This window comes from Nicotiana tomentosiformis, chromosome 8 (assembly GCF_000390325.3).
Source record: "Nicotiana tomentosiformis chromosome 8, ASM39032v3, whole genome shotgun sequence".
Lineage (NCBI taxonomy): Eukaryota > Viridiplantae > Streptophyta > Magnoliopsida > Solanales > Solanaceae > Nicotiana > Nicotiana tomentosiformis.
The window spans coordinates 94,578,848-94,601,733 of record NC_090819.1 but is presented as its reverse complement, the minus strand read 5'-3'; the positions used below and the strand labels follow the sequence as shown (position 1 = coordinate 94,601,733).

The 22,886-nt window shown below is 33.1% G+C and overlaps 2 protein-coding genes across 5 annotated transcripts; one reads left to right on the top strand and one right to left on the bottom strand.

The window, feature by feature from the left end:
- Nucleotides 1–1,132: 1,132 nt before the first annotated feature.
- On the top strand, nucleotides 1,133–13,173 carry LOC104109158 (vacuolar-processing enzyme-like). Of its 4 annotated transcripts, none has more exons than XM_070182520.1 (9): nucleotides 1,133–1,348; nucleotides 10,764–10,928; nucleotides 11,029–11,185; nucleotides 11,340–11,425; nucleotides 11,517–11,740; nucleotides 12,076–12,124; nucleotides 12,224–12,439; nucleotides 12,530–12,736; nucleotides 12,849–13,173. In XM_070182520.1, the coding sequence occupies exons 1-9, from the start codon at nucleotides 1,196–1,198 to the stop codon at nucleotides 12,984–12,986; spliced, it is 1,395 nt and encodes a 464-aa protein (XP_070038621.1). In that variant the 5' UTR covers nucleotides 1,133–1,195; the 3' UTR covers nucleotides 12,987–13,173. The 4 variants fall into 4 exon arrangements, with proteins under 4 accessions (XP_070038621.1, XP_070038620.1, XP_070038619.1 ...); XM_070182519.1 differs by lacking the exons at nucleotides 10,764–10,928; nucleotides 11,029–11,185; nucleotides 11,340–11,425; ... (3 more) ...; nucleotides 12,530–12,736; nucleotides 12,849–13,173 and adding exons at nucleotides 2,367–2,531; nucleotides 2,633–2,789; nucleotides 2,979–3,061; ... (3 more) ...; nucleotides 4,622–4,828; nucleotides 4,929–5,332 and having other exon boundaries at nucleotides 1,136–1,348; XM_070182518.1 differs by lacking the exon at nucleotides 1,133–1,348 and adding an exon at nucleotides 7,650–7,870.
- A 1,064-nt stretch (nucleotides 13,174–14,237) lies between these two features.
- LOC104109159 (vacuolar-processing enzyme-like) lies at nucleotides 14,238–21,374 on the bottom strand. Its single transcript, XM_009618375.4, has 9 exons — nucleotides 21,098–21,374; nucleotides 18,251–18,415; nucleotides 18,026–18,182; nucleotides 17,272–17,357; nucleotides 16,971–17,170; nucleotides 16,377–16,425; nucleotides 15,897–16,103; nucleotides 14,898–15,104; nucleotides 14,238–14,705 (listed from the first exon to the last, which is right to left on the bottom strand). The coding sequence occupies exons 1-9, from the start codon at nucleotides 21,311–21,313 to the stop codon at nucleotides 14,523–14,525; spliced, it is 1,470 nt and encodes a 489-aa protein (XP_009616670.1). The 5' UTR covers nucleotides 21,314–21,374; the 3' UTR covers nucleotides 14,238–14,522.
- Nucleotides 21,375–22,886: the final 1,512 nt, after the last annotated feature.

Genomic DNA, 22,886 nt, shown 5'->3' with positions numbered 1-22,886 from the left:
AATGCACAAAAAGAGTTGCTCTTAGTGAGAATTGAACTCTTATTTCGTGCATTAACTCGTTACTTTCATTGTAATATTTTAACTTCATGATCAAAGTTTTGTAGTAGAGAGTTGTATTTCTATTGCCTCAATAAAGGTGATGGAGAGAGAGGTCACTGGTCAGTTTGCAGCTTTTGAAAAATTATTGTATTTAATAAAAAAGGAAATTGAAACATTCAAAAGGGGCTTATGTCTCATAGATTGAAACTCGCTTATGCAATAAGAAAAAACTTGTTAACTTCAAGGAAGAAAACATCACTTTCCGTAGACAAAATGTTGATTTGATTTCAAAAACAATACGAATTGTTTGTCTCGAACGATAGAGTCCTTAACCTCATAGTTATCGCAAGCTGGCATTTCATTTTATGAAAACAAAGGATTCACTAAAAAACATTGATAAACACAAGAAGAAAAATACATGGAGTACAAGACACAAAATTGCTTTTAATTAAAGGGATGTGCATTTTAAGATATGGTATCCTTGTTTTTTTGAAATATTTACGGCACCTTTTAAAAAAAAAAAAAAAAATCTAGGTGGAGTGAGCTCATGAGTATATAATAAAGGACGAGAAAGTAGAAGAGGAAAACTTTTTTGCTACATTAATTGGAACCTTGCACTGAAGTAATATAACATGGCAACAATTAGTTAGCAACTAAAATCTCGTATGTATACTGTTATACATTTGTTAGTTTCATAGATACGCCTAAAAATAAATTATTATCTATAATTTTAATTGCCCTTTTGCGGGTGACTAGTAATGGTCTTATCATTGTGTTAAACTTGATACTGGTCATTTATGTGTATCACTACACTAAACACAAAAAATAAAAGAAAAGAAAACATAAGTATATATCGACGTAATGACATGAAAACTTATATAGCTTGCCATAAGTGGACTAGATAAGTTTCTTGTAAAAGAAGGAGAATAAATCTATTGCAATATTTGTCAATGTCTAGACATCTTTCGTGAATTCCTATAGTTGTTTTGCTCTTTAAACCTTTGAAATCTACGTTGTCCACATTAGTATATGTCTCTAGTGTTGGCTTAGAGAAGTTTGAACGCCTATAAATTTAATTTCTCATACACCAATTCATACAACTCAATAATCCCATCCTATTTGATTGCTTTCTTTGTTAACCTTAAAATACTATACAATGATTAGATATGTCGTATTTCTCGTTCTTCTCTCAATTTGGGCCAGTGTTGAAGGTCGAAGTATTTCTCAATTCTTAACAGAAAAATCGACAGGGACCAAATGGGTTGTCCTAGTTGCTGGCTCCAATGGATGGTGGAACTACAGGCACCAGGTTATCATTGATCCCAACTATATTTCATCCAAATTATCTATTTTTTCTAATCATTATGTGGTTAAATGACATTATCAGTTACTTTACAAATTGGTAAACATTCATTCACAAGTTTGAACTAAAACATGCTTATTTTTAGACTTGATTGAGGCCCTAATTACAAATAGAGTTCCTATCTTACTCATTTATGTTTGTATAGCAAACGGCAAACTAACCATGTATAAAACCACGTAAAGAAATGATAAGAAACTTATCACGAAAAAAAACAAAAAATTAAGAAAAGTTTTAGAAAAATAGGCCCGCTTCAAAATTTTAATACACACCCGCCAGAATTTTGAAATATTAGAAATTCTGATAATCACCAGAATTTTGAAGCGCAAAAAATTATGACGATCACCAGCATTTTCAGTCATAATATTGAAAAATTCTGGTGATCCATTAGGATTTGTGACAAAATTCTGACAATCACCATAACTGTTACGTGCTTTAAAATTCTGACAATTCAAAAAGAATATGTGAGCTTTAAAATTCTGGTGAAGCTTCTTTTTTAAACTTTTGTTATAGGAGTCAAAAAAATCAATAGTGACACCGTCCTATTTCTATCATTCTCCCAACCAAAATAAAAAAAACAAAAGGTAGTCTAAATTCATTTTTGGAAAATTTTAATAGTTTGGTTGATTAAGTCAACTTTTACCTTGTACGTTGGTGAGAGTATGATTCCTCGCTTTGTAATTCTCTTTCCCATTCGCCTTCCCCTCCCCCTCCCGTTCCCCATATGAATAAAAAAAACGTTTTATTAAAATAAAAAATAAAAAAAGATCCCATCTTTGATCTTTTATTCTCCATATAGAACTAGTAAAAAAAAGGAAAGCATTTTATTCATCTAGTTAATCATTCCGTAATAATTTCAAATAATCAGACATTCCTAAACCTTTTTCTTGTATAAAATTTACCTTAAAAGATAGTAAAACAGGCTATATTTGGCAGAGAAATATTAGTGTTATTTCTTATTTTTCAGGCTGATGTGTGCCATGCTTACCAACTACTGAAGAAAGGGGGTCTCAAGGATGAGAACATCATTGTATTTATGTACGATGACATTGCTAACAATACAGAGAACCCTAGACCTGGAGTCCTCATCAATAACCCACATGGTCAAGATGTTTATCAAGGTGTTCCTAAGGTTAGTTTTTTTTTCTCTTTCGAGCTAAAATTCCTTAAATTTTTTCCCAAAGATTATAACGTTTAATTGCTTATGAGAGGTGTTTTTTGTTGTTGAGGCAGGATTATGTAGGTGAAGATGTTAATGCTGACAATTTTTTCAATGTTATACTTGCCAACAAAAGTGGTATCACTGGGGGTAGTGGGAAAATTTTGGACAGTGGTCCAAATGACAATATTTTCATCTATTATACTGATCATGGTGGCCCTGGCATTGTTTGTAAGTAGCTTCTTCACATTATTTCTCTTTGTTTATTGTCATAATGGATTATATTCACATACTAAATTGAAGTTTTCTTGTGGGAATTTCCTAATTTTGGATTATCAGTTCACTATCACCTGGTGTTTATCGTACTGGAAACTAATCAAAGTTATGTATATATTTGTTTCATGCTTTTACTATTATCAGCAATGCCAACTGGACTTGTCTACGCGAACGATCTGATTAACGTGTTGGAAAAGAAGCATGCTTCTGGGACATATAGTAAAATGGTAACTTTCTTATTTCAGTCTTTACTATTTAAGGCCAATCGTTTCCTTGGCACAAACATTTTGAAGTCTAATTTTATGTTTGGATGATGTTTTTCAATCTTCAGGTGTTTTACTTAGAAGCTTGCGAGTCTGGAAGTATGTTTGATGGTCTTCTTCCTGAAGGTCTAAATATCTATGTCACGACTGCATCAAAACCAGATGAAAACAGTTGGGGAACGTATTGTGGTTTGGGTAGTGGTGCTTGTTTAGTTGAGTGTCCTCCTCCAGAGTTTGACGGTGTTTGCTTGGGAGATTTGTACAGTGTTGCTTGGATGGAAGACAGGTATGCACAACTTTATTCTTGTCCCTTCGGGAGTCTGATTCAGGATTTAAACTTAACGGCTTCAAAATTTAAAATACATCCGCTCCGAGTCTCTCCTCATGTAATCAACGAGCAAAAATAGTTTGTTGATTTTAAACTTCCCATATGATCTACTGTAGCTTGTTAAAAAAAGTTCATTAATTTCTCTTTGTAATTTCTTAAATGCCGGGAAAAAAGCAATAAATCAATACACGTATGTATGTCATAATTTGTCAGTAGCTAAATTATAAGCTTGTGGCATAGTTAGGAAGGAGTATGCCAAGTAAAGATTCTTGTATTTTTCTTTGTTAATTCTAGGATGAACATGACAAGCTTGAGAGTCCATCGCTACTGTATCATCTGAAATTCAAATCCGTCGTTTATAATGTAATTTCTCCGGAGGGTGTTTTCAATTTCGGCATTACAAGCTTAGATTGGGTTGTATCAAATGTTTAAAAGCAGTTTTCCATTGAACAATCGTAGACATTGAAATCGAGTACCCTCGTGCATAGCCTTTTATGTAGTAATGGAAGTTTAAAAGATGATAATTCCACTTAGAAGGCATTCAAAATTATCTTTATTAATTAAGTCAAACTGATTGCTGTTTGCAACTCTGAACAGTGATGTCCAAGATCGACAAACTACAACTTTGGATAACCAGTATGACAGGGTAAGAGCCAGTAATACTTTCAACTATTTTAATTTGTAAGCAACTTGTTCAAAAACACGAAGATCATAATATTGTCACAGGTTCAAATCATAGACGCAATATTGGTTTATAGTTTTTTGTATTGCCTGTTCTAGAGGAAGACTAATGTTTTTCATTATGGACATGCTTAGATTGCAAACAGAACTGCAGCCAACCTAACACATGGTTCCCATGTCATGCAATATGGTGATATGGAGTTAAGTGTTGATGCTCTTTTCCAGTATATGGGTTCTGTTTCCACAAGCCATAGTCAAGCTCCATGTCCCATGGCATCTGCTCCCAGTCCCATGGATGCCGCGTCATTCTTGACATCCTCAGAAAATGTGGACCAACGTGACACTGAGCTTTTCTACTTGACATCCAAAGTATGTTGTTTCTGATGTGGAATTTTCTTCCTTGCCCACACGACGATTGATTCTGATTCATTTTAACTAGTTACTTGGTATGTGTGTCGCACGTATTATAAGATAGAAAAGAGAAATTATGATTCATTCTTTCTTAATGTTGGCAGTACCAAGGTGCTCCTAAAGGATCTAATGAGGAATTTGAAGCTAATCGGAAGCTTAATGAGGTTATATCACAGAGAAATCAAGTGGATAACAGCGTAAAGCGTCTTGGAGAGCTTCTGTTTGGAGTTGAAAAAGGTAATGAGGTGCTGCAGAGTGTTCGACCTGCTGGACAACCACTTGTTGACAATTGGGATTGCCTTAAATCCTATGTAAGTAGTTAGCCTAATTATAATAATTTTGTGGTACTTTACTAGAATTTCTCTGTTGATTCGTTTGTTGAGAATGTGACTAGTATTTTCTCATGTATAGGTCAAGACATTCGAGGCACATTGTGGAAAACTAACTGCGTATGGAAAGAAACATGTACGTGGTATCGCCAACATCTGCAATGCTGGAATTGAGAGTGAGGAGATGGTTGCTGCAACTGCACAAGCATGTTCAAGCTAACTAGTAGAGGGTACTCTTTGCAAAGAGATTAATAAGTACTCCATATGTTTGGCCAGTTTGTGACATGCATGGCTGCAAAATTTCACTTTAAATAGATAGCAACGATGAGAATAAAATGACTGCCGAGAAGCACATGTTGTCCATTCTCCGTGTAGTAACTCAAATAGAAACTTCTTAAGAGTTCGTATATGTAATTCTTGTCCTTTTTATTTAAATCAAAATCATGAATGAAGAAATAAGCCAAACATCCAACATGTTTTGAATTATCATTGAGAATATGAATATTTTGCCCTTTTCACATTTGACAAACCGTCATGTAGTTATCACAAAGATCACAAAGAGAAAGAGAAAAGGTAGAAACATAACCAGAAACAGTTGGAGTAATTTAAAGAATTTATGCAGAAATAGCCTCGACGATAACTTTGGTACAAGTCTTGCCAAATTGACAAAACTTATCTTGTTCACAAGTAATGTCAAGCGGAGCATAGTTTTGAGACAAATAGTCCACAAAGTTCCGATGAATGGGCAAAACTTGCCTTGTTCACAAGTTATGACGGGCGGGCATAACGTGTACTCTCAAGTTCTATCGAACAACAAAATTTGTCTGTATTATTCAATTCTTCATAAGTTTTGCTAGACCGACAAGACTTTTTTATTACCTTTATTCTATCTATTTTTTTAACTTTTCACAAGTTTCGATGGATAATGGTGTATACGGTCAAAACCGGACCCACCCGATTTTATTGTTTGATCGAGACCGGAAATTTGCATCGAAGGATGACTCCGAAGTGGATTGAATCGAGGCACGAAGACAAGGTACCGAGATCGAGATTCAAGGCACTTGCCAAGATCGAGGCCGACCGCAATCGAGACCAAACGAGACAGGCATCGAGCAATACCGAAGATAGCGTAATAACGGAAAGGCGAGATATCCGTGACTGGTCGAAGATCATGGCGGAAATCTTGGAACGGATCAAATCAAGAACGGTTGTTTAGTTAATCATGAGATTTCCTTTTGTTATTAGAATTGTACCATATATAGAATTCCTGTACTATATAAAGAGGGGTTCTAACTATTTTGTAGGGGGACAACTGATAAAAAATAATATAATTTTCTTCCTCATTCACACTCTTGTTCTTCAGCTTATTGTGTTCTTATTGTCCTTACATCAATCAGTTCGAGGATACTCTAACTCAAGGGTTGAGTTCTACTCAAATACGGGTTTGATTTATTTTATTGTATAATTCTATCTTTAATCTTCATATTTATCAATTGGTATTAAGTGAAATCACGTGTCCTTAAATCCACGTTATAAATTTAATTGTTATCCAATTTCAAGGGTAAAACAAATGGATTGACAAAACTTGTATATGTTATTCAACTATAACAACGGCCAACGAACTCTCGGAATTGCAACTGCCATAACTTCATCTTAATTATTCCCAACTGGGCATTGCGAGTGCCATTTTTTCATACGAAAATGCCTTCGATCCCACCACAACTTTAGACTACGCTGAAGCCGCAAAAAAAGTATAAGCAGAAATGAGTATACCAACCACAATTATGAACTTTCTCAGCCTTCAATACGTCTACTTAATCCAAACTTATTGATTATCAGGATATGCAGTAACTGTACAGGAACCAATCATATAATGCATGCCTTATCAAGATAAAAGTCGCAAAGTAAATTTCTCACTGTTATACAACAACATGTCCTTCAAGTAACTATCTATTAGATATGTCTCGTCGCTATATTTATTTGAGCTAAATTGGAGGAGTTATATATGCCGCTGGGTCTATATTTGCAAAACTTTTAAAATTAAAACAAAAATTAAACACCAGTTCTTGAAAAGGACAGCAGATGAAATTTTCCATTCAAACAAACTTTGCACAAGTACTTGAATCCAAAATTCCAGTGCACGAACACAATTTTTTTAACAAATATAACTTTCTTTTGCATCTTATACCAATTCTTGGTGGTGTATTCCTGTAAAAAGGCAAAGAAAACTAAGTACACATATACTTACCATTCAAAAAAGAAATACATTTCATTAAATGTAAGTAATTGACTAGATGAGACCTTTTGATTCATTAATGACAATTCAGCGATTCGCATGGTAAAGATTTTTTTTCATTAAAAGGAGAAGTCTCTTATTCATGATACACTAAAAGAGCCACGAATTTCACGTACAAGCCATGTGGTGAATTGTTCATCCAAGAAAACCTCATGTACAAAGTCTTTGAGAAACTAGCTAGAAGGTGACTACATCTGTTTTTATTTATTCTAATAAAACAAGAACGAACTACATCTAGGTTGTAAACCAAAAATAAAAGTATAATAACAATGTGATGACATGACAAACTTATTAAAAGACAAGAAATTTCGCTTAAAGCAATGAGAATAAGTGTATTGCAATTGTCAATTTTTTGACATATTTCGTGAGTTCCTATGATTGTTTTTCCCTTTAGAACTTTGAAATCTACGTTACGTTGTCCTCATTAGTCTCTTAAGTGATACGTCCCTAGTGTTGGTACAAGGAGTTTGAACTCTTATAAATTTCTCATACATGCACCTATTCATACAACACAATAATCCATAATTTTGAGTGCTTTTTTGTTAACCTCAAAACATAATACTATGATATTTAAGTACAATGTTAGTGTCGTATTTCTTGTTTTGCTCTCAATTTGGGTTAGCACTGAAGGTCGTAGTATCTCGCAATTCTTAACTGAAGAATCGGAAGGAACCAAATGGGCTGTCCTAGTTGCTGGCTCTAATGGCTGGGAAAATTATAGGCATCAGGTTCATCCTAACTTTTTTTTAGATTGCCTAATATTTTTTTATAATATAATTCTTTGTAAACTTTATAATAGTCCTGAACCGAAAAACCGCACCAAGCCGAAACTAAACCGAAAAATCCGACGAGATTTGGTTTGATTTGGTTTGATATTGAGTAAAAAAACTCAAACCAAACCGGCATATAAATATATAATTTTTATATATACTTTTAAGACTTTATATATAATTTTCTTTAAAAAAATATCTAGAATAATTTGATATTCTCTTATGGGATGTAATATTTAATAGAATATGAAATGCTCTATTTTTATTAACTTTAAATAATGTGTTGTATGATCACTTTCTTATCAAGTGGTATTAAAATACGTCAATCTCTTTATTTTTTCATATTTAATTTATATGTCAAGATTTATTATATTCTTATATTTTTTTTCGAATTTGAAGTGGTATTTCGATAATTAAAAATTAAATAGAACTTATCATTATTTAAGTATCATATTGATTTTTATGTTTAATTATTAAATTCGGTTAACTTTGAAAGTGTACATCAACGGAAATTTATTGTCAGACAACTAAAAAAAATAACTATCATGTGTTCCTAAGAAAATTCTCCTATAAGAATATTTTAATAGATCATATGCTTAATTTTTTTAATTTTTATTAAAATTATATTTACTTTTATAAAATTTAACATAGTAAGACTAATATATTATTCATGTAATAAAAAAAACCCGAAAAATCCGACAAAATCAAACCAATCCAAACCGATATAAATGGTTTGGTTTGGTTTTAATAAGAACCTAACCAACCCGGTACATGTACACCCCTACAAATTCAATGTTCAATTTTTACCAGACTCTTCTATTTCTCTTTCTCCTCATTATATTTTATATATAAAAAAATATATTAATTGCTCAATAAGTGGTAAAAGCACTTTGCACATACATGCAAAAAGGATCTTATTGTTTAACTACTTAGCTAGCGTTTGGCCATATGATCTTATTCTGCCCTTTGATTATTGATTCTCCAATGCGTTACTGAAATTCGTTGTACATTTTATTACTCTAAAACTACTTTATAATTAATCCTAATTTAAGATAATTTTAAAATTCTTATATGTCTGTATATCAAGTTGAAAAATACCCACATTATGAATGTACGTTATCACAAATAAGGCAAACTAGAAATATTTGCAGTTTTAGAAAATACAGAAGTCCATTACTCAGATGATCACTCAACTGTTCAAAATTATGGACTAAAGTCACTTTTCTTTCACTAGTAACAAGAAAGTCACTCAACTATTCTATTATACACAAATGGTCACTCAACCAAAATTATCAAACTTTTAGGTGGAAAAATGTGACATGGCAGTTCATATGAATTTTTTATATTTTTGGACCAAATAAAATAATTAACACCCAAATAAAATATAGAAAATTCACTCATACACCCAACCTTACCCGCTAAAAATAAAAAAATTCACCCGTTAAATAAAATCAAATGCTAAAATGCATCCCTTTTGCAAATGCATCTCTCTTCTTCTTACAAAAGCAATTTTTTTTTTCATGGTTTCACTCTAATCCTTAATCTCGTACTTATTATTATTTTATTAAAAGTAAAAGAAAAATCGTGAAAAGAAGAATATAGCTCATTGAGAAAAGAAGAACACAGGTCACTCTAGTCCTTCGTCCTTAACCTCGTACCCATTATTATTTTATAAAACTCGAGTAAAACCATGAAAAAAAAAAAGGAAGAAAAAGGCTTTTTATGAGAAGAAGAGAGGCGCATTTACAACATGGATACATTTTAGCTTTTGATTTTATTTAGTGGTGGATTTATATTTTTAGTGGGTCGGCTTGGGTGTATGGGTAAATTTTTTATGTTTTATTTAGTCCAAAAATATAAAATAATTATGTGGACTACCACATCACATTTTTCACCGAAAAGTGTGATAATTCGGGTTGAGTGATTATATGTGTGCAGTAAGAATAGTTGAGTGACTTTCCTATTACAAATAAAAGAAAAATGACTTTAGTCCATAACTTTTTATAGTTAGATGATCATTTGAGTAATAGGCTAAAAAATATAGGGATAAACTTTTATAACCTAAATTTCAATAGAGATTCTTTTGCAATTAGCCTTAACTTAAAAAGATCAAAAAATAAACAGAAACAACGGACAAAAAACTTCTCGCAGAAAAGAAAAAAACAAGGTTTCTCCTTTAGCCCTAAATAATATTTCAGTAAAAATTTAACTTATATATGTGACAGTATAAAAAATGTACACTTATCCAAAAGATATCTACAGTTTACCGTCCATAAAGTATGAAATTTATAATACTAAAGATAAGGCATATTACCTTCTATGACAGTTTACAATACCTAATCGTATAAAAATTCTTTACTCAGACTCATATTTTTGAAAATATAAAAGATGTGGTTGACATCAATTTTTAAATACTCTTTTTTAATTTCAATTTGAAATACTTCCCGACTTCATCATTCCTATCCCTTTTTTCTTAATAAACTTTAGGCAGCTAAATTTTAATGAAGATTTTATAATTCAACTTATTATTAAAAGATGAAACACAGAAGGAAATGACGTAAAGAATTTCTCAGAAAACAAAACAAGAATACGTAAATCAAAATAAAAAGGGAAAGCAAACACTATAGTCACCGGCTCACGGGTAGCTATGTTGCTCTTACTCTTAAATGCTGGCGAATTCTTCAAAAACAATTCATATGGGTCCGAGAATCATCAAAATAAAAAGGGAAAGCAAACAATGCCTATAGTCATAGCTATAATGTTGATAGTACATTTTTAATCCACCCCGAGCAACATAGCTGGGTGGGCAGGTGGCAAAGAGAATCTGAGTGTTATTCCTTACATATTTCAGGCTGATGTATGTCATGCTTACCAATTACTAAAGGATGGAGGTCTAAAAGATGAAAACATCATCGTATTCATGTACGATGATATTGCTAACAATAGAGAGAACCCCAGACCTGGAGTCATTATCAATAACCCACATGGCCATGATGTTTACAAAGGTGTCCCCAAGGTTTGTTTTTTGTTCTTTCTGAGTTCAATTCCTTGAAAATTTTGTTTCAAGATTATATAGTGTTTGCTTATGAGGGGTTATTTTTTCTTGATGGAGGCAGGATTATGTGCTTGAAGATGTTAATGCCAACAATTTTTACAATGTTATCCTTGGCAACAAAAGCGCTGTAGTTGGGGGCAGTGGGAAAGTAGTGAACAGTGGTCCAAATGACCATATCTTCATCTATTATACTGATCATGGCGGCCCTGGTGTAGTTTGTAAGTAGCCTCTCTGTATTCTGCATAACTTTTGCCTAGTCTTTGAGTTATGATTATGTCACTCTTAGGAGAAGGGGTTCTTGATTGTCAATTTTTTTGTCATACTTTGGAACTGATTAGAATATGCATAATTATTTCATGCTTTTAAACACAGCAATGCCAAGCGGAGAAGATGTTTACGCTAATGATCTGATTGATGTGTTGAAAAAGAAGCATGCTTCAGGGACATATGACAGACTGGTAACTTGCTTGTTTTAGGTTTTTCAGGCTTTCTTTTCCTTGGCACAAGTTTTGATCAGTGAAAATTTAAGTCTATAGTTTCCATCTTTAGGTGTTTTATTTAGAAGCTTGTGAGTCCGGAAGCATGTTTGATGGTCTTCTCCCTGAAGGTCTAGACATATATGTCATGACTGCATCAGAACCTAATGAAGATAGTTGGGCGACGTATTGTGGTGAGGGTACTCCTGATGATCCCTGCTTGGTTGAGTGTCCCCCTCCCGAGTTTCAGGGTGTGTGCTTGGGAGATTTGTACAGTGTTGCCTGGATGGAAGATAGGTATAAACAATTTTTGTGACCTCTTTCCTGTTAGTTAAAGAGCAAAAAGCGAGTTGATGCATTTTATTGATTTTAGGCTTCTTCCCATGTGATCTAGTTTGTTAAAAAAGCCAATATATTTTGCCTCATTAAATGCTAAAAAAATTAAGGTGAGTATGTCATGATCTGTCAATATCAAAATTATAAGCTTGTCACATTGGTAGGAATGAGTACGCCAAGTACAGATTCTTGTATAATCTTCTATAATTCTAGAATGAAGTTTAAAAGATGAATGTCACACTTAGAAGATGACACTGTATTATGTCAAACTAATAACTGTTTGCACTTGTGAACAGCGATGTAACAGATCGAGATGCTGACAGTGTGCAAGGGCAGCATAGCCGAGTAAGAGTTTGTTCTGTTGTGGACAAATATTGCATATGCTTTAAGCAATTTGTTCAAAAAATAGAAGATCAATTGTTATGATTTCATTGTGTTGCTCAGGTTGCAAACAGAACTGCAGCTAACATAGCATATGGCGGCTATGGCTCCCATGTCACAGAATACGGTGATATAGTGGTGAGCTTTGATCGACTTTCCACATATATGGGTGAAGCTTCCACAAACCACAGTCATGCCTCTGTGAATGCTATGTCATTCTCGACATCATCAAAGAGTGTGGATCAATACAGTGCTGAACTTTTCTATTTGTTCACCAAAGTATGTTTCTACCTCTTTTTGCAGCACAATTAATATACTTCTTTTTCCTACACCACATGATTTCTATTCGTTTTTTCCGAATGTTTGCAGCACCAAAATGCTCCTGAAGGGTCTCATGAGAAGTTTGAAGCTCACGCGAGACTTAAAGAAGCTATATCACAGAGAACTCAAGTGGACAACAGTGTAAAACATCTTGGGGAGCTTCTTTTTGGTGTTGAAAAAGGTAATGAGGTACTACACAGTGTTCGACCTGCTGGACAACCACTTGTTGACAGCTGGGATTGTCTTAAGTCCTACGTAAGTATTTAACTTGGCGATAAAAGCAAGATTCTTTGTGGTACTTCAGTTCAATCTTCGTATTTTTTGTTCTTTTAATGAGAATATATGACTACTCTATTCCTGTGAATAGGTCAACATATTTGAGGCACATTGTGGAATATTAAGCTCGTATGGAAAGAAACACATACGTGGTATAGCCAACATCTGCAATGCTGGAATTACGAGTGAACAAATGGCTTCTACATCTGCACAAGCATGTTCAAGTTAGTAGAGGGTACTCTTGGCAAAAGGATATAATGTATGTTTAGCCAGTTTGTGTCATGGCTGCAAAATTTCACTTTTAGTAGATAGCTACACACAGAATAACGCCGCTGAGAAGCAGAAATTTGCCCTTTCACATGTACTAAAGCTTTACTTTATCAATAATGAAGCATTTTGACCTTTTTATTTGTTCACCAAGTCTTGTTCAATATCAGTTGTCTTCTATTTTGAATAGACATGGTTAAGTAGCTTATAAAAAACAAGTTATGAAAGCAAAAAAGAGGAAGAAGACAGATTACCAAAAAGGAAAAGAAGTATTCTGATGTAAAAATATATGCCCCTCTATCATTCTTGAAACATTTTGATCACCCAAATACTGCAGGGTTTCTTTTATAGGTTAGATGCTTTTACTTTTTTGGTAGAACCTAAGATCCTGATTTTGTTTGTACATAACACAGTCAGTGGCGGAGCCAGGATATTTATCAAGGGGAGTCAAAATATAAAGAAACAAACTCACCAAGAAGTCAAAGGGTGTCATTATATAGTATATATACATATTTTAAAAAATATTACCGAGCTAAACAATGTAATTTTTCGAAGAAGGGGTGTCAGTTGGGTGCATGTGGCTCCGCCACTGACACAGTTACTTTTTTCGGGCTGGAATATCATAAATGCATATAAACAGAATCGATTGGGGCAAATTAAGATTCTGTGACTCGGCGTGAAGCCACATTTCTTATATTAAGAAAATATTTGCAGCATACTGTATTATGCTTCTCTCTGTTTTAACCATCTTAAGACTTACTCCTGCAACAATGGCATCTTTGAGAGAGACGAACGTTGATTTTGTTAATTTGGAAAGGACTATTGGAGGGACTTTCATGCAGTAATAGAAAAAGAGGCTCTTCTTGCAACCTTCAATATGATTTATGTTCTCACCACTCCAAAGCTTGAATTACTAGGCAAGTGAAAAACTGTATGTTCTATAGGGCATATCCGCGGGTCTATGTAAAACATACTATAATGCGATCAGCACAAAAGGACTATTTGACAAATTGGAGAAAAAAAATACATGAAAGAAGACACGAATAAGTAAAGAAGTCTCTTGTGACTTGTTTTCTCAATTGTAAGTTGAGTGATGGTAAGTCTTTCATGACATAAATTTGCTAAATTTGAGAGGACTATTAGTAACTTTGAACAAATAGGATGCATATGGATAATACCATCAGTATTTGGTCTGTCATTCAGAAGCTTGCTCTGTCATGAAATGACCTTTTTTCTAATTCAAAAGAAAGTCAAGCTTATATTCCCTTCCAAACATAGTTTGTTCAGGCAAAGCTTTTGCATAGTAGGAGTTCTATACAATGATGACGAACTATAACAATAGTTACAATAAGATATCTGCTTCGAGTACATTTCAACTCAATAATGATGCGCTTCTAACCTGTATTTACAAGGAAGCAATTATGCTTAAGAACCATCTTACAATCACTATATCAATCTGCGTACTGATAATCTCGACATATTGAGCATTAGATGCCAATCATGCACTAAAACCCCTGTGGAGGGAACTCCAAGTATTGGATGGAACGCTGGGGCAAGCTTGTGCTGATGCCTCCACCATCTGCTCCTTCTTAATTCCAGCGTTGCATATGTTAGCAATAGAGCGCATATGTTTCATTCCATACTGGGATAACGATCCACAATGTGTCTCAAACGTTCTTACCTGTACAACACAAGGATTAAGAAGTCATATTGCCGAAAAATATAAGCCATAAAACCATCCAAACTAACGATACATCCAATACAAATGATTTGTTCCACATACCCCACATATTCAAACATGCTACAAAAGAATAAAGTTTCCTTCCCACCAGCAAATTCTACAGATATTGATGATAATGGGGTGTGTACTTACAAAGGATTTAAGGCAGTCCCAGTCATCAACAAGAGGCTGACCAGCAGGGCGGACGCCACTCAGCACCTCTGGACCTTTTTCAATTCCAAACAGAAGTTTACCGACAAGGGCTACGCTGTTGTCCAAGTGCACTCTATGTGATATTGCTTCATTTAACTGTTTTTGAGCCTCAATTTTCCTAACAGAGCCTTCAGGAGCCGTGCGGAACTGCCAGTTTGGACAAACAGGGAAGTCAGATATGAAGAGTTTTCTTTGTTCAGGGGCAGAAGGACTACTCTACGACAGTATGACTCAAGAAACTGGTAAACTAAGCACCAATTTTCATTCAGCAGTGCATAAATAAGGAAGTAGAATCATGCTTTTCAGATTAAGCTCTTTCTCTGCACTGCATTTCAATGACAATATTACTTATGATTCGGCATAATTTTGGCAGTAGAAGCATCATTTTGGCAGCTTAACCTCAGAAAAAGTGTGCTTTAAAAAAAAAAAAAAAAAAAACTAACCTCAAAACATAAAAGAGCATAATAATACGCCACATTGGCTCTTTTGAACCATAAAAAAAACTTTAATTTCAAGATCCCTATAGCTTTGCTTGATTAAAGATATTTTAATTCAACTTACGACCACCTCAGTATACATTCAATTGATCCAGTTGATATCTGAAATGCTCAACTCTGAACTATTCGATGGTGAGTTACTAATCAAAAAAGAAACAGAAAGTAAAAAAGGATCACATGGCGAGGAACATCAGATACAAAATTTCAGTATTTCTTTGACCTGAACATTATGTAGGGGGCCTCTATAGTAGTTATGCCACCTCAAAAATGGTGATCAAATAAAGTACTCATTGGCACCTAAAGGTGCCTGCTTTTATAGATGATATTACCACCAGCTGATGCGCATTTATTTCCTGCCGTTTTACAGGTGTAGGTAAATTACTTCTTTCATCCTTGGGATACTAACGTCTACCATAAAAACACATATAAACTTGGAACATACCTTGTGCCAGAAATGCAGAAGATCTGCATCACGCTGGTTGACAGCCTTTGATACTCGCAATGAATTGTCATCCATAAAAGTATAATTATCATTTGCAGGATTTGTACCCATATATAAGTATAGAGCATCCTTGCTGAGATGTAGATCACCATATTGCATGACATGTGAACCATAAACAGGATTCCCAGTAGCAGTTCTCTCTTTGACCTGCAAAAACCAGCATTAAAGATGATTACAGCACACAATTCTTTAATGGCATCATTAAAAAAAAGTGCAACATTCGTTATTATTCACAGCAAGAACCAAATCATCAGAGTATAAAAACATCCACCTCCCCCCTTGTTCCTTTCTTTCACTTTCACAACAGAGAAGTATTGGCTTCACTTTCTAAGTTCTTCATTTTACTATAAATTTGAATTTTTCTGCTGAAACATGCACTCTATTAGATTACCACAATTCTCCACGTCTATAAGATCTTACCAGGTGATATTGCTGCTTCAGACTTTCAGTCCGCAGGTTGTGTAATTCACTGCTCAGGCACAAAGATACACAGTCAATAAAAAATTATGCTGCTTAAACTAATAAAGATAATTTCATAAGTAGATTTATAGTTATAACAACTATGCCTTAATCTCAACTAGGTGGGGTCGCTAATTAGCATATTCATAATTCCATAATAAGAAAAGTTGAACGTGAAGGAATAACAAATGGAAAGAAATCATCATAAAGTCTTGAGCAGTAACTTGGGAGTTCTATAATCTCCATTATAGAGTTCAAGAATGTCTTCAATTTCTATGGCAATGATATTTATAGGACTTGACAAACTCAAGTTTTTTCAAGCATAGCTGTCTGCAGATACAGAAGTTGAGGATGTCTTTATGTATGGCATTGATATTTATAGGACTGACAAACTCATGCAAAGCAAGTAGGACTAAAAAAAGCGGACACATTTGACAAATATCATAGCCAAAAATCACATCTTAAACTCAAATTTCTTATAGCTGCTTCACATGGTATTCATGTAATGACAGACAAGAAAATGCAGAAGATGAAGGTCGGATAAGGTACATATACCTGTCCTCCATCCAGGAAATACTGTACAAGTCACCAAGGCAGGTCATGTATTCAATAGGAGGACTGGGATACTCTCCTGGGCAATAGGTTCCCCAGCTACTCTCTTCAGCATTTGATGCTGTTGTGGCATAGATATTTAAACCTTCAGGAAGAAGACCCTCAAATATACTACCAGACTCGCAAGCTTCAAGGTAAAATACCTGCAAATAGACAAAGAAAAATTAACTTAGAGAATGAAAAAGGAAACCACAAATATATGAATCTAGAGCAGTAGGAGTTGGAAGGAAATATAACAGCTTACCAAGCTTTTATATGTACCGGAAGCATGCTTCTTCTTCAACACGTCAATAAGATCGTTTGCATAGAGGTATGGATCGGTAGGCATCCCTGGATCCATGACAGTGTAATTAGTATAAGAAGTGAAGGAACTATAATATATTGTTCCTGCAATTTAAAAAGACCAAGCAAATGCGAAACAATTGAGGCACATCATGCCTTAAACACTTTGGTCCAACAAAATATGTCCAGTTTCAATTACATCCATCTACAAGAATACCAACTTACCCATGATCCATACAAATGATAAACCTCCATATACGACAGTGATTTCTAAAAGGGAAGATTGCTCATAAGAGACATAATAAAGCAACAAAAATGAGACAGATTGTTTATATAGCAGCCTATATCATATTCAAAAATAAAAAAATGTTAATATTAATTGGGAAAGGATGATTAATCATAGGAATGTCACTCGACAAAGGAATACGCTAGTGAAGTCAAGAAAACTAGTAATCGCCCTACTGACTCAATTAGTAAAGTCGACTGCCCTATGTTTCCAATCAATAGCAATTTTCCAAACATTTACTGTGGAAACAGAATTTCAAATAACTGTTGCAGATTCAACAGGTAAAAGCTAGATATATAACCAATTTACCTCCTGTTTGTGTAAAAGAACAAGAACCAGTAGATATCATTTGTGTAACACTCCAGATAGGAGAGGAATCAAATATTTGCATGAAACAATCAGTATTTAGAAGTGAAAATAAGCTACTGACCAAGCACTCCAGGACCTCCATGATCACTATAGAAGATGAAGATATGATCATTTGGACCACTATTCACCACCTTTCCGCTGCCTCCACTAAGGGCAGTTTTGTTCCCAAGGATAACAGCAAAAAAGTTGTCAACAGTAACATCATCCCCAGTGTAATCCTGCCTCAAGAAACAGCATCTCAGAAACTGATATTACTAAGTAGATATGAGGAAGTATATACACATACCTTAGGGACTCCTTTGTAAACATCCTCACCATGAGGGCTATTAATGATAACTCCTCGTCTTGGGTTCTCTTCGTTGTTTGCAATGTCATCGTACATGAACACAACAATGTTCTCATCTTTCAGACCACCCTTCTTCAACAGTTGATATGCGTGGCATATATCAGCCTGAGTCAAGGTTTAAGAATTTAAGTTTTATGTAATAAATATTTAGGCAGATTACTTATTAATTGGTAATTGGTAAAAATTGTAACTAACCTACTGTCACAAGTTAAAAAATAACTGATAGTGTATATAATTCTTTACCGTATCGGTAGTATATAGAAAACCATGTAGATGAAGATACAGTACAATCTTATATAATCAAGAGAAAGTTCTTTTTTTTTTTTTCCAGTTATAGAGGATCTCAAATTTCATTTATATAAAACAACAAAAAAGGAGTTGCAATTGAGACACAGTGAATTGATTGTTTTATTGGAGGAAGATGCTATTTTGCAACAATTATTACCCAAATAGTATTATTTATATAACTTGTTTGTATTAAGAAAGAAGACCTTTCAATTTCATAGAAGCTGCATACATAAGCTACAATACAACTAAAACACCTTCTTCATCAGAAACCAAGAAAATGACCCCTTACACCCAAGCATAACACGGTGGCAGTGTCCGTGCATAATTTGGTAAATATTGAATTACCGTACAAAAATCAAAAAATTTGGTATTTTATATGGTATTTAGTTTAAGTTTTAAAAATAATTGGTATTAGGTATGGTATTTGGTATTTTAAAATAAAATACCGAAATATATATTATATTACACAATACACATATTATTAATTATAACATAAATATAAAAAATCTAAAATTTTACTTTTCTTTATTCTCTAACTACATCAATTAACTCTAAGCAAGTAACAAGCCATTTCTAATGATCAAATTTATTCCTTTATGCACAGTTTTCTCTCTCTGGTTGATATTTGCTGGTTTTGGACAAAACTTTTGTCTAACAAACGTTTTTAGTTTTGTACTTTTGAATACTTTGATTAAGAATATTACAGTCTGACTCTATGCACCGGTTAGTATTCAAACCGAATAAACCGAAATTAGCGAACCGAATAAACCGAAAGGAAAAAAACCGAATCATACCGAATTTAATTAGGTACGATATTGGTATATCATTTTAAGAAACCGAATATCGAAAATATCTAACCGAAATATCTAAATAGCGTAACGTACCGACCGACTAACACGCCTACCCACACCAGCTTTCTCGAAACTGGTTCTAATTAATGGATTATATTAAATGGAAAGAAATTTAAGGAAAATTGCACACTTTCTTTTTAGCTAGTTACTAAAAATTACTTCTTTTCTATAATTATAAACTATTTAGCTTTAAATTTTTTATTTGTCCTTAATGAGACAATTCATAACCACAAAATATTTATAATTTATTTTAAATCACAAATTTCAATTTTACTTTCTTAAAATTCATTGGAGTCAAACAATACCACATAAACAGAGTGAGTATGGGAGAAATATCTATTGCCGAGGTTGGGCCCACACCTGACATCCACACTAACATGTCTTATCTTGCCTTCCTAAGTCATAATTACGCCAAAAAAGGAAAAGGTCACGCAACAACGAGAATTAAGAAACTTCGCTCTTGTGTGGTTGTCAGTTGTCAAATGTCCAAATTTTCAGTTGAGAACTAAGACTCACCTTCAGCTTTTATAAAGTACAATAAAGTTACATTAAATAATACCAGCCTGTTTGGCCGACCCAAAGAAATCCGTTTATTCTGAGAATTATTTATTTATTTATTTATTTTTATTTTTTTTGGAAAAAAACACTTTGTGTTTGACTAATCACTCTGAAAAACACTCTTGAACAATAATTTATGTTTGACTAAGCTTTTCAGAAAATGCTTTTAAGTATCAAATTACGAATAAGGACATGAATAGATTTATTTAATAGTTAATATTATAAGTAAATAAATAATCTTACAAATTTATTATTATAAAAAATAATTAAATCTTTTTATTTTATTTAAGTAAAATATGAAAATAAAATTTAAAAGTACTTAATTCTTTTAATATAAGTTAAATATATTAAAAATCATTCAAAAGCATTCACCCCTAAAGTCATTATATATTAAAAAGTTATCCTAAAAATAATAAGAAATATTTATACATTAATATTCTATGTATTAGGTTTAACGGTTATTTTGGTATATAATATATTTTGTTAAGGGTATTTTTGGTAAGAAGAAAAATCAAAACTGCTTCTATTTCTGCTTTTTGAAAAGAAGCTAATTTTTCCTGCTTCTCAGAAACTACTTCTGCTTCTTCCAAAAATACTTTTTTTTCCTCAAAAAAACTTGGCCAAACATCTTAAATTAGGAAAAAAGTGTTTTTAAAAAGAAAAAAAAAAAAACACTTTTGACCTTTTAAAAGCTTGTCAAACATGCTATAAGTCTCATTTCTAAATTTTAACATGTACTTACGTTATAAACTTTTCAGTTTTACAATTTACGTCAAACAAAAATAAAATATATATGTGTTGTGTGTATCTCCATACGTTGTAACATCTTTTATAGTTTACCAAAAGTATGCGTCCACTAACTCTGTTTACCAAAGTTTGAAGCAATTGAGCTCCAAACTCACACTTAATTTAGTGTTATAACTATGACTTGCCCTGAAATATTCATGTTGATACACTTATATATAGTACCTAAACCATTCAATATATAATCTCCTTAAAGGAAATGAAACAAAAGCAAAAAAAATAGAATTATTTATAGGAAAAAATAAGTAAAAAAATTATGTAGGATAAATAGAGTGGATAATCAGACCTGGTGGCGGTAATTCCAATAACCGTTTGATCCGGCTAGCAGAATAGCCCATCTAGTACCGACGGAGTCGTCATCATGATCGCCGGCGTTACTCTCATCGGCACCGAAGAATCTAGAAACTTCTGACGGAAGTTTCAAAACATTACGGCTCTCTGAAACGGCGACGTTAAGTGCGAGTCCAATTAGGAACAGAGTACCGGCGACGTAACGAATCATTATCGGCTCCCGTGATACAAGAAAAAAGAAATAAATGGAGGAGCTGTTACACAAAATGTTTCGTCATTGGATACGTAAATTTATAGAGTTTGATTATAAGAATATTCATTGATATGACGTGTACGGCTGAGATTCAGTCGGCTTGGATTTGATTTTTGATTGGACCATGGCTAGTTGGTTGGTCCCTCTAGCTGTCTTTAAATGGACCTACTATGATTTATACTTTCTTTTCTTTTACGTAGCTGCTGATACAACCTCTTGTTTGCTCTTTTCTTTCAGTAATTAATTTCCTCTTTTTCTTTTCTTTTTTTATTATTATTAGAATCTGGACTGTTTTTGCGATATTGTTCAAAATAGTTCCTCTTGTTCTATGGTAATATAAGATTGGAGTTTTAGGAATTTAGGGACTGATCGGTTTGGTATAAATATTCACACTAGCAGAGGCGGATCTTGAATTTAAGTTTTATGGTTCAACCTGAAAAGTTATTAGTATTGAACTCATTATATTTTTAATATTACGGGTTCATATTGCTATATATTGCAATATTATTAAATTTTTACACATAAATTTATGATGCGCGCCAAAAGTACTGGATTTAATTGAACCCGATACCAAGCCTTGCATCCGCCTCTGCACACTAGGAACCTTTTTCTAAGTTCCTCGGAGGTCAAAAATATTTTTTTTGGTCAAAAAGTACTCTTTGAAAAATTTAAGGTGTTGGGTCAAAATGAAAAAGTACTGGTATTTTTTTTTGCTTTTGGGGAGAAGTTATAAATTCCAGCTTCTTCCAAGCAGAAAATTAATTTATTCAAGATAAATAACCTAACAATAAATTTATAATTTTTAAATTTAATATTTAATATTTTTCTTTTCCTTTTCTTTTTATTTCTACTATACATTTCTTCACTTTTTATTTTAGTCATATTCTTATTCTCTTACTCCTATTCCTACAAGTAGATTTTAAATTTATATTGAATGATGTATTTTAATATATTTAAATTATCATGTAAACAATAAGTAATACCAAACACTCAATGTTATTGCTTTGGAATAACGATTTTTTATATTAACTGAAATTTTAATTTATATTTTTACTTTACGTTTTATATTTTAATTGAATTATTTTATAATAAATGTTTAAATTTATTTTTCTTTTCTAAATAATACTAATCACAAATTGAATTCTTACTGTCCTTTTTCGTAATTTGATTGGTAAAAGTATTTTTTTTAAAGATTGACCAAACATAATGAGCTTGCAAAAAGCACTACTCAAACGAATTGGCCAAACACAAACTATTATATTGCAAAATTACTTTTTCAAAAAATAACTTTTCAAAATAAACAGTTTTGATAGCTTGGCCAAATGGGCTCTAAAGCTGAAACGAAAAAAGCATTATATTTTTGGAAAATGGCCAAATATGTCCCTCTACTTTCGGATATTGTCTACATTTAACCTTTGTTATACTATACGGCCAAATTTACCCTTACCGTTATACTATTTAGCCAAATTTACCCATACCATTAGCAAACTTTTAAAAATTACCACTCAGTTCGTCAGGTGATTCAGAATCT

Coding starts and splice junctions, on each gene's coding strand:
- LOC104109159 (XM_009618375.4), bottom strand. CDS start 21,313: ATGATTCGTTACGTCGCCGGTACTCTGTTCCTAATTGGACTCGCACTT. Junction 18,183..18,250: donor TTTACAAAGGAGTCCCTAAG/GTATGTGTATAT, acceptor TTCTTGAGGCAG/GATTACACTGGGGATGATGT. Junction 16,426..16,970: donor ATTTCCTGGATGGAGGACAG/GTATATGTACCT, acceptor GTGCCTGAGCAG/TGAATTACACAACCTGCGGA.
- LOC104109158 (XM_070182518.1), top strand. CDS start 7,706: ATGATATTTAAGTACAATGTTAGTGTCGTATTTCTTGTTTTGCTCTCA. Junction 11,186..11,339: donor TGGCGGCCCTGGTGTAGTTT/GTAAGTAGCCTC, acceptor TTTTAAACACAG/CAATGCCAAGCGGAGAAGAT. Junction 12,440..12,529: donor TTTTCTATTTGTTCACCAAA/GTATGTTTCTAC, acceptor GAATGTTTGCAG/CACCAAAATGCTCCTGAAGG.